Raw genomic sequence first — 12,154 nt, forward strand, 5'->3', positions numbered from 1 at the left:
ATACCCGCGCTTTAGATTTAGTATTGACGATGTATATTATCTGTATGTTTGCAGTATATCAATAAATACTTTTAAAAATAGTACCATCAGACTTCAACGGACCTCTCTATCTTTGCTGGTAAGTGACCCAGTTACGGGGTTTCGTAACACCAGTAACTAGTGCTCAAAAACAAACTAAAAATATACCTGCTGAAGAACAGATTTGGCATTAGTTCCAATGACATGATGACAAATTAATTTCTCAACGACTGGGTGAGATATCCGATCCAGCTGAGTCAGAAAACTCATACAGAAGCCCTGTTTTTGTAAAAAAAAACAGCTTTATATACACAGGAATTTCTGAATCTGAAACATTCTAAATACATAGTTGCTAATGGCAGGTAAATTCCTCAAGAAACTGTACCCAATGTTTCATTCAAAACTTCCAAATTTAGGAATTGCATTCCATCATCTATTCAAACTTGTCATAAAGCATTTCTGCATCTACAGAAGCAGTGGGGAGAAGTGTTAAAGCAAAACAGACCATGCATTTTAAAACACAAATCACTGTAGATGCAACAAATTAAACCTGACATAAAATTCCATTCTCATTCTAAACTCTGCCCTGAGAATGTGTATTCTGTTTCAAGTAAGCTCAATGCAAAATAAAGAAAAAAAGTCATCTTCCTACTTGACACATAATTATCATTTGTATAGAACAGCAAGTTTAATCATTTCAGAAGCATGCTTCATCATTCCAATTTCCTCCAGATCAAATTATCCTTAGCCCTGTTACAATTCCCATTTTCTAATCTATCATATACTTTCCTTTGTTTTCTTCCACACAGGTATATCAAAAATTTACTTCTCTCTCTACTTCAAGGATACAAAACACAGGTGGGAAAGTTACTAAAGATGATTCTAGATCTACCTACATTTGTAAAGGAAAGGACTGACTAGATATAACAGCATAGGTCTGTGTCTGGGAAATTACATTTCACTAACTTGAATGACTCTTATTAAGAAGCTGACAATTGCATTGAACATTGGCTACATGGGCTTCAGCAATGCCTCTACTAAGATCCCACATAGTGGCCTGATCCAAAAGGTTAGATTACATGGGATCCAGGGTGTGCTGGCCAACTGGACACAGTTGTGCTGGCTTGATGGTAGAAGTGATGACATTGTTATATAGTTTATTTTTAATAAGTTGGAGACTAGTGGTATGCCACAGGAATTTGTGCTGCCCTCTCATTTTTCATCTATATTAATGCTTTGGATCAGAACGTAGATGGCATTGTTAGTTTGAAAATGACACCAAAATTGTTGACATTGTGGACAGTGGGGATGGTTATCCAAAATTCCAACAGGATCTAGATCAACTGAAAAGTGGCAAAGTCAGAACTTACTTGGATAAGTGCAACATGTTGCATTTTGGGAAGTTAAACCAGGGCATTACTTGCACAATAAATGTCAGGGCCCAGGAGAGTTTTATGTAATAGAGAGCTAGGGGTACAAGTACATAGTTCCTTAAAAATGGTGACAGAGAGAGAGAGGGCGAAGAAGCCACATGACATGCTTGCCTTCTTCATACAAGACACTGAGTATAAGAGTTGCGATGCTGGACAAGACTGAAGTGAGATTTGGAGTACTGTGTGGCAATCTGGTTGCATAGCTAAAGGAAGAATGCCATTTTGTTGGAAATGGTGCAGGAAATATTTACAATGCTCTTATACACATATACACACACACACACACGCGCGTGCACACACACACGCACGCGCGCACAAAAGGACAGTGGATATATGGAACAAGCTGCTGGAAGAACTGAGACATTGGTGCAATTACAAAATCTAAAAGACTTAGCCAGGTATGGATAGGAAACATTTAGGCAGGGATATGGACAAACATTTGGGACTAGTTTAGTTAAGCACTTTCATTGGCATCAATGAGTTGGGTTGAAGTGCCTGTTTCCATGTTAAGTTACTCTGGTGACTAGATTTTCATCTGACAGACTAAGTCTAATGTGCTGAATATTTACAGCTAAAATCACATTCAGTAACACTAGTTTTAACTCAAGTTTGCAATCTTTAAATTTACCAGGTTTATATTTATTATTACCTCATATAATGAGCGTTGAATGTTGTTGTAAGAGTTCAGTGCAGAAAATTTGAGAGCACGGCAGAGAGTCCGAAGGCTATAGTGGGGCCTATGCCCAGTTCCATCCATTAACTTAATATCTGCCTCCTTACGGACGGTTAAGTAAAACCTATTGAAAGCAAGATGAAGATATAATGCAGACTATAGTACAGTTGTCCTGCAGTATGAAATATGCTGTCAGCCTGATAACGTTACAGAGTTGATGAAGCACATATTCATACAATATCACGTTTAAAAACAATCCATTTAAGATGGACTACCAAGGTAAACCACTGCTTCTTTTCTAGAAATCATGTCCACACTTTTAACATTCTGATTTCAAATAGTATGACATTCTACCATAAATCATAGCGATGCATAATGAAAACTCAGAGTGTCTCTAGAGTGAAATCATAACAATCAGAACAGAATATAAAAATATAATTGACTGTATTGGGCGAAATTGCATCCAAAATGCCTGACACCGTATCCTTTCTATCTTGATCACTTTAGTTTGTTCAACTTTATTGCATTGCCTTTTGTTTTCTAATTTAAATCCCTTGCACCTTTCACAGATTTTCCTTTTTCCCTTTCAAAGACTTTCCTCTACATCTTAAAACAGATCCAGTTTTCCCTCCATTTCTGTTATGAAGCTATCAGCCTGGAATAATACTATTTCGCCCTCCACAGTTGGACTTGCTTGATATTGATGAATTTTCAATTCAGATTTCCAATCTTTTGTTTTCACTTTAAAATACCTTTCACTGCATATTTCATGCATATATTTCAAAATCTATAAGCTAGAAACATTCAAGTTGTTCTTACTCAATGATCCCTTGAATAGTTTTCTTGCTGACATTTAACCCCCCTAGATAATCAGATACAAGGATTTGGAGATCTCCTTCAGCTTCCAGTTCATCAACATATAGTTCTGTAAACCTGTAAATATAGAAACCAGCATATGCACCAATTAGATATTTTTTTTTAAGAACATAAATCAGGAACAAAATAAGTAAGGTTGGTAAGGGAGTAGATGACCTGCACAAAAGATTCCAAATAGATTACTGCACGACAGTGGAAAATGTTCAAAATTCTCATGTGTCAATTACAATTAGGTTATAGAAAACAGCAAATCAATTGTTCAAATAGCACAGCATTCCACTTCCAAAGGAAGACAAATTGAGTTAATTTAATGCAGAATAACAAAGTGATTCCTCCAATTTAAAATCCAGAATATGTAGAAGGAAATATTTCAACATATGTAGGAAACCATTTGCTTTTTTTTATTAGTTTTACAAGCTGGGAGCAATATCCAGGTTGTGAAAAAAAAATACAATAATCCAAAAGACAAGGAACTGCAATTAGTCTTATCTATACAAGCAAAAATGATTTTAAACAGAATGATGCCACAGTTTCAGCAAGGTAACATACTGTATCTTGGTCTGCCTCCAAAGAGAAAATTTAGTTCATTTAACTTATCTAAACTAATTAAACCAATCCTTTGTTTTTTTCATGAAAATAGAATACATATTTTTTCTTTTTTAAAAGATAAATGCTCAGGAGCTTAACTAATGATGTGGGTTAACACTGGACAATAAGTTGTAAATGGTATTAATTAAATTAAAATCATTGGAAAACACATGTGTAGTGCATGCACCTGTAAGCGTTTTCAGTGTATTGCTATTTAAAGTACCAATGGGTAACAAGGAAGGTTTTCAACATACAGCAGCAAGTTCCAGCAATATATGATCAGTAATATTTTAAAATATCTATACCAATTAAGGTCTCATGAAAATAATGCTGTAAAACAAAGTAACACATATCAAAATAAAAGGCTGAATGCATACACAAAGGGGATACACTCAAAATTTTAGTAAAATATAAAGAGCTCATCAGTGAAACAAATCCCTGCCTAAGGTACATTGGACTCTCAGAATTCACCTATTTTTTTTTAAACGAGTACATCCTATGGATGCTGGAAATTCAAAGTAACACAAAGCGCTGGAAGAACTCAGCAGGTCAGGCAGCATCTACAGAGATTAATAAATAGTCAACGCTTCAGGCTAAGACCCTTCTTCAGGACTGAGAAGGAAGGGGGAAGATGCCAGAATAGACAGGTGGGGGATAACAGGCTAGCTGGAAGTTGATAGGAGAAGCCAGGTGGATGGGAAAAATCAAGGGCTGTAGAAGAAAGAATCTGATAGGAGAGGAGAGTGGACCACAGGAGAAAAGGGAAGGAGGAAGGACCCCAAGGCAAAGTAAGAGGTAGGTGAGAAGTAAAAGATCAGAGTGGGAAATGGGGGGGGGGGGGGGGGGGGGAAGGGAGGGGTTTGTTTACCAGAAGGAGAAATCGATACTCATACCTTCAAGTTGGAGGGTATCCAGACGGAATACAAGGTATTGCTCCTCCACCCTGAGGGTGGCCTCATCTTGGCACAAGAGGAGCCATAGACCAACACATCAGAACAGGAATGGAAATGGGAATATGGCCCCTTGTGGCGTAAGGTGCGGAGGTGCACATTTTTCTACAGTTTTTTTTAAATATATAAGCAAACACTTAGCAATAACCAGCTTTCTGAGCAACAGTCCGTATGAGAAGAACTTATGCAGCCACTGAGTACTCAGTTCACTAGCAGGATGTTGATGGCGCTCGCCACCTCTGTGAAGTGCAGTGTCAGAAGAATCTCTGCTGACAACAAAACTCCCTATCAGAAGCATAATGATTAACAGCTGTTAACGAAGGGGACACCAAACTGGATCTTCAACTACCATATAAACAAGCTTAGACAACATTCAAGAGCACAATGGAACACCAGTTTGAAAGTGGATACAGAGGAAAATCGTGCTGTTAAATATTACAACGAGTCTTAGTAACAGATGGAACCAGAAAGAAATGAAGCAGGCTAGCGAGAGCAGTTGAAGTGGATAGTGTTTAACTGGTGGTTCCATTCAACTTTCAAGCTTCACACAGCTTATTGGAGATTAACCAAGTTAGAAGGTTTAACTCACACCTAAACATTTATACTAAAAATAGAGAGCATATGAGAAAATAGAGAACATTATGATTGCCTTTATACCACAATGAGCTTGAAAGAAATTGCTTAATCTTTAGAATAAAGTTGCAAACGTACAGAAACAAGATTGGGTGCTTTTTCTGCTCCTATATATTCTGAGTAAAGAGCTCCTATTTTCATGCAAACTCCCTTTCACAGAACTTATTGCTAGCTCTTTTAAACTAAAGGCCATCATTTCAGAATGCTTCAGGTATATTTTACTATATCAAATACTTGAGACTCAAGACATGTCCATCAAGTATATTCTGTTCAAACCATAATTTCTTGCTAAGCACAATCCAGTTTTTAGGCTCAAATTTCTCCATGATTTCTTGTGGAGGAAGGACAGAGAGAGAGAAAAATGCTTTAATTACCGATTTCGTATGCCTGGTGGCAAGTTTCTCTTTCCTATATCTGTTGCTGGATTCATGCAGGCAAACAAGCGAAACTCTGGGTCACGATGTATGGGCTCTACAATAGGATATAGACAACAACAACTATAGCAAAAACACATGGGTAACAAGACTACTTTGTAAGTAATTACTCTAAATAAAAATTGCTCCTTAAATAATTCAGCAACCACAAAGAAGGTTCTACCAAGCAAAAATAAACATGCTGCAAACATTTGGAAAAAAGGAGAAAGTGGCTTTGACCCACAAAACTCCACCTAGTCCGGTTTTGTCTTAAATATACGCTTCTTTAAGAAGGATCAGGCAAATCCTTGTCTAATTACTCCATTGCACACAGAATTCAGACCAAAGAGGCCTGGAAGTAAATTGGCTCCCAACTTAGATATGCATGTTATTTCCCCATGCCATACTGATTATCCACTTTCCCATTGTTCAGAAATTCCAATGATGCAGCATCGGGTTTGCCAGGTGTCAATTCCTGTACTCCATTTATCATACCAAGTTCATAGAGTAATTATATTGCTAAGTAATATAGAAAACATTTACAAATGCTGAAGTATTAGAAGGACAGTGTCCTATCTTCCAGAAAATGTGTCATTCTGGCACCAAAATCCAAATCATGCCAAATTAAGAGTTTTACTGTATTCTGACAATATTTGGAAAACCAGCTAGAAGTTTTAGCTTTATGAGAAACAAGTTATCAAATATAATAACATCCAATAATTCTTTTACCAGTATCTCCTCGATCTAACAGCACAAGAGAACCCATATTCCCTTCCAACAGCCCACTGAGACATTCCAGCGTCTCTGCTGAAGCCAAGTTGATCTCATCCAACAAAATCCATTCTCCCTTTTTCACAGCCTGGGCTAAGGTTCCCTAGAAAAAAGGGAAAAGAGCCAAGTGTCATAGAATGGTATGGGCAACATTACTAAACTTCAGTCAAGTAACATCATTAGTCCAGCAGTGTGGTTTATTTTAGAGTCCTCTGATCAGTTGCAAGAATAACCAGATAAACAATCACAATTATATAATGCTGCTAATACCTTAAACACTTGCACCTTACCTCCACAAAGGCAAATACCAATGAAGATTCACTCAGCTTCATCTGCTGCTGAGCCTGAGCCAGGCGCAAACCAAGTAATTCCCATTTCTCTTTCAAACAGGCACCTAACAAAACACAAGAGTTTTAGGTGAAATTGCCATTTAAAACCTCAACAGAAGGAAAGAATAGCTCAAATGTAACCTTCATTCTAATGCAGTTAAATAATATTCAATCCACACTAGTTCCTACTGAAAAATATTGTGATAATCAGCAATATCAATGCAGATAGTTGGGTCATTAAGCATGAATATTGGCCAGGTCTTTAAGATAAGCATCTATGTACAATTAAGGTCTCTTAGTTGTACACAGATACATAGTATAGCCAACACCAATTCCCAAACTCATATCCATCTAAAAAAGAATGCAGTGCCATGACAAATCAAGAGATACTGAGACAAGTTCACACTGCACAGTTTTAAAACAAAAAACAACAATGATTAGGGTTATAGCAGCAAATATGAATCACGATGGAACATGTTTGGAAAATCCAATTGCTTTGGAGAATCCCAGTGTCCATTACAACTCCTCTGATTAAAAATGTCCTTTTCACAGCAGCAGCACCACCAAAAACTACTTGTGTCAAGCTGGCTCCATCACATTGTAACGTTACCCATGAGGGAAAAAAATGCTATGTATTCATCCCTCACCATTTTCTTTGGATTTCAACTCCTTACTGACAGCTGTCTTGTAAACATGTAGCATCAGCTGTAGCAAATCTTGCCAGCGTTTCTGTTTGCAGCACATTTGAACGTGACCCAAAAAAGTGGCATTCTGCTTCCTGGAGTACGTCTGAATGAAAAGCTCTTCAAATACTTCACGCAAGGGTAACATAATTAGTTTTCGGTCCATTGGCTTGTATCTGAATAGGAACAAATCCCAGACAGATTGTTAATAGGAAAACACGACAGTATGTACTAAGATTAACTGATGGCAATTATACAGCTACAATGTCCCTCTTTTGCATATTAGATGTTCTTAGGGATAGTTAGGAACGAGCAGCACCAAAGGCGAACCTGGAGCTGGACAAAGCGTTGAATCCCAAACACCAGGTTCCTGGTGTCAGCTGGCTATGACAGCACAGAGTCAGAGGAATTGTATCTCCCAGCTGCTTTTGTAGCTTGGCCAGTACTCCTGAATATCAACTCAGTATTTTATAATCAATTCCAAAATGTTATCTCTTTCCCCCTCTCACTCTCATAACAAACATGTTTTATCACTTGCAGTAAAACAAACAACCAGAGTTATACATCATGAAACCAGGCCATTAAGACCAACTTGCCCAAGCTCAATTAGGTGCCTTCCTAAACTAGTCCCATTTGCCTGCATTTGACCAACAACCCTCTAAATGTTTCCTATCCACATACCTGCTGAAATGCAACATCCAACATATTAGCTGCGTGAAAAACTTGAATAGATTCCCTTTAAATATTTTCCCTCACAGCATCAATGCCCTCTAGTTTTAGACTCCCCTATCCTAGGAAAATAACTGACAATCCACTATATCAAGAGCCCCCTCATGAATTTAAATACCTCCTTTACTCAGAATTATTTCATCATATCTATGAGGATTTCAGCAGCAAAACCACCAAATGAAAGTTAAAGCTGCAATATAAAAAAAAATTAGTCCTTTCCAAATTGAATTTGCCACCACAAAACAGGACAGTTAAAAACCATGCCAACAGTTAATAATTCAATTACACTTACCCACAATCCTTACAGCATCCCCCAAACACAACACTTACCCTCCAAGCAAATCTGCCGTGTCACTCTGTTGGTTCATGTTTACAACCCTCAGCTTGTGGCCTGAAACAATAAACGCAATGTAATATAAACACAAGAGATGCTGCAGAAGCAGGAAATCTTGAACAACACACATGGTGGGGGAACTCAAAGTCAGGCAGTATCTACGGAGGAGAATTAACGGTCGACATTTTGGGCCAAATCCCTTCCAGTTCTGATGAAAAGGGGGCAGAAGCCACAATAAGGTTAAAGAAAAAGAAAAAGAGTACAAGCTGGCAAATGATAGGTGAGCACAAGGATATCTGCAGATGCTGGAAATTCAAGCAACACACACAAAATACTGGTGGAACGCAGCAGAGCAGGCAGCATCTATAGGAAGAAGTACAGTCGACGTTTCTGGCCGAGACCCTTAGTCAGGACTAACTGAAAGAAAAGATAGTAAGAGATTTGAAAGTAGGCCCCAGAAAAGGGAAAGAGGCACCAGAGGAAGATGATGGGTAGGTGAGAAGAGAAAGAGTGAGAAGGGAACCAAAAACAGACAGAATGAGGAGGCCAAACTAAGGTTACAGGAGCAACACCCATATTATATTTCAAACGTGATTGAATGAACATTTCTTTAACTTCTCTTTTTCCATTCCCAATTTTTGTTTTCCAGGATATTAGAAATCTACCACTATAACAAGCTTATTATTCTTATCTCTATGAGCAATTTCTACCCACCTGCTTCCTCAAGTTCCCAATCACTATTGGGTTGGGGTGGGGGGGGGGTGGAAGAGGAAGAGTTCCATCATACAGCCTCACCAGTGCCCCTTAGCTTATTACTTTATAGTTCCACCTAAATGTCCTCAATGTACAATCCCCCCAAGAATATAATTTCCAAGCACTACTGTTATGTTATCCTTAATCAAAAAGGCAACACCCCTCCTCACTTTCCTGTATCTCTGTCACATCTGTTTCCTGGAGCATGAACTCTTACTACAGAGTAATTCTACGGTTTTACCTTCCACTTGATATTGGCTCAAACATCATAGTCAGAGACTATTCATAAAATGGAGCATCAGGACATCAATCATCTCACAAACTGGCAAACAAACAATCTATGACCTTTCCAGCGAGTAGCTATTACAACAGGGACTTCGATTCCCAAAATTTCAGCAGAGGGGGTAAAAAAAAATCATTCTTCATGACAACAAGTGGATTTAACAAGCTGTTGAACCTACCTGTAATTTTGGCAAGGTACTGGACAGTAGATGTTTTACCAGTACCTGTTTCACCGACCAATAAAACAGGTTCCCCTTTGCCAAGACAAACAACCAGCTGCTCCAGGAGGAGAGATGAGGGTCTTGTAGCTGAAAAGGTCTGTGTTTGCCTTAAAACACAGCACAAGTATTTCAGTCAGGCAAAATTTAAAACAAGGCAACTGATTAAAAATATACTTCGTAATACATCAAGTAAGCCAGGTTGTTATGAATCTATCATTCAAGACAAAGCTTTTAATAATATGATGAAAATTTACACTTAATATTTGAGAATTTGTACTCAAATAAAAGGAGATGGCTATTTAACAAGAATGACTATTCACAATGGTCATCTAAATTGGTCATCAGCCACAGTGTCTCATCGTGGTGTCTTGCCCGTTGTGAAGAACCTTGTGCAGGGTCAACCCATGGAAGGCTGCTGGACCAGACAATACTCCTGGTAGAGTGCTTAGAGGATGTGCAGACCAGCTAGCAGACATTCTTATTGACATCTTCAACATCTCCCTGAGCAGCGCCATCATTCCTACGTGCTTCAAGGCCGCCACCATCGTCCCCGTGCCGAAGTCTTCAGTGTCCTGCCTCAACGACTACCATCTTGTTGCACTCAGATCTATCATCATGAAGTGTTATGAGAGGCTCGTCATGAGGGACATCAAGACCCTGCTGCCCCCCTCAGTGGACCCCCTGCAGTTCGCGTACCATCCCAACCACTCAACTTCCCAGTGTTCAATAGGGAGAGGTTAAAAATGCAAATGGCCAGGGAGAGGAACAAGCTTTATAGCAGGTAATTTAAACAAAAATGAAGGTCTTCCCAATCTTCATTATAATTTTCTTCTGGGAAGTCCAACAAAGCATGATCTAAGAAAGTAAAGTTCTCCAGGTAAAACATGCAGCCTACTCTCTGCTGCTAAGTAGTCCATTAATTTCTGCTCTTCTGCTGAAACCTTCCTTTCAGAAGCTAAAATATAGAAAATACTGCTGTGCTTAAGAACAGACCCTCAAGTCGTAAAAGTCAAACACACCCAGCAAGTACGTGGTGCTCAAAGTTTTCTTTTTACGATAGTAAATACTCCATTTTCTTCCCATGCGTTAAAGTGCAAATTAATTAAATTTTGTAAAATTACCCTTGGTATTAGTTGAATGGCCTAAGAACCAAAGGAGATTTGATTGGATGACAAAAGAGAATAGGTTACAGGAACATATTTGTAGAAGGGAGAGAAAAGGGACTTGGAATGGTTAATGGTCTATCTCCACCCAAACAATTAAACAAAATATAGGAACATGTAGTTCCCAGCATTTGAAAACTCAACAGTAAACTTATCCCCAATTCTTATTTTACTGAAAGAGATTAAATGAGCAAGTTAATAAACAGCCACATTTAAAATTTAATGATTACAGTTTAAACCATGGTGAAATCTAGAAAGCAATTGCCAGAATATTTATTATCACATTACTCTATTAGGTTGCTGCAAAGCAATGATAAAAAGAGGAAATGCCTAGAAATAGGTCGAACAGCATCCATAGAAAGAGGAAAAAGTTAATATTTCAGTTTGAAGACCTTTTGCCAGAACTGGTTCAACCCAAAGACATTTATTCACTGGAGTTGCAATCAGCTTATAATCACTTCTGCTGCAATTGCCAAAAGTGATGTTTAAATTTTTGCAACACTTACAACTGTAACTGGATGATATCGCTACTTTTTCGAGGAAGAACAGCCCGCCCTACAGTCACTGCAGCCTCATTCAGCTCAACGGCAGGTTTATATAACTGACAGAAGTATTGTGCCTATAAACAAATAATAAATTATTACAAAGACGAAGGGTTTAAGTGCTGCACTTCCATAACAACAAAGTAAAAGGATGAGGAAACCCAAATATCTTACACATTTTTATACAGTAAAATTATAATTAATTTGGCAAAAACATTGTTTAGTTAAGACGCAGCTTTACATGCATTTGAGACATATTGAGTTGGCAATAATTTCCAGTTTATATTATATTGGAGGATTATAAACCATTTTTTTGTTATTCAAAACATTGCAACTGAATTCCAACTAGCCAATTATTTGCCTCATGAGTTCTATAGAAAATAATCTGTGGGTACATCCAAAGTAATCAAATGCACAAATGGTGGCAAATGACATCAATCTTCATTTGTTGAAGAATATCCTTTCATCTTACAGCACTGACACAGCAGATAGTACCAGTTACAGTACAGAATAGTAAGATTCAAAGCAAACTAGTACCAAATAGAACCCATAAGACCTCATTGAGAATATTGTTTCCAATACAAAATGATGAAAGATCCATATACGCCAAGTGTAGTCCTATGCTCAGAAATATTCCTTAAATTTGCATTTTGTAAGCATTACTCGAATCAAAATCAACCCCAATCTCAAAAATGAATTTTTAACCAAAAAACTAATTACCACTTAAATATATAAATTATGTAATACAGAATTAACATTGCAC

General features: G+C 37.8%; 1 protein-coding gene across 1 annotated transcript in view; it reads right to left on the reverse strand.

Annotated features, from left to right (window-relative positions):
• mdn1 (midasin AAA ATPase 1) overlaps positions 1-12,154 on the reverse strand; it is a 164,187-nt gene that overhangs the window by 134,041 nt on the left and 17,992 nt on the right. Inside the window, exons 13-22 of the mRNA XM_059982421.1 lie at positions 11,356-11,468; positions 9,645-9,793; positions 8,427-8,487; positions 7,332-7,543; positions 6,646-6,749; positions 6,314-6,458; positions 5,546-5,642; positions 2,944-3,057; positions 2,101-2,248; positions 187-297 (exon numbers count right to left, since the gene is read on the reverse strand). Of these exons, the coding sequence (XP_059838404.1) occupies positions 187-297; positions 2,101-2,248; positions 2,944-3,057; positions 5,546-5,642; positions 6,314-6,458; positions 6,646-6,749; positions 7,332-7,543; positions 8,427-8,487; positions 9,645-9,793; positions 11,356-11,468 (1,254 nt within the window). The remainder of the gene's footprint in view (positions 1-186; positions 298-2,100; positions 2,249-2,943; positions 3,058-5,545; positions 5,643-6,313; positions 6,459-6,645; positions 6,750-7,331; positions 7,544-8,426; positions 8,488-9,644; positions 9,794-11,355; positions 11,469-12,154) is intronic.

Source organism: Hypanus sabinus, chromosome 10, assembly GCF_030144855.1.
Source record: "Hypanus sabinus isolate sHypSab1 chromosome 10, sHypSab1.hap1, whole genome shotgun sequence".
NCBI lineage: Eukaryota > Metazoa > Chordata > Chondrichthyes > Myliobatiformes > Dasyatidae > Hypanus > Hypanus sabinus.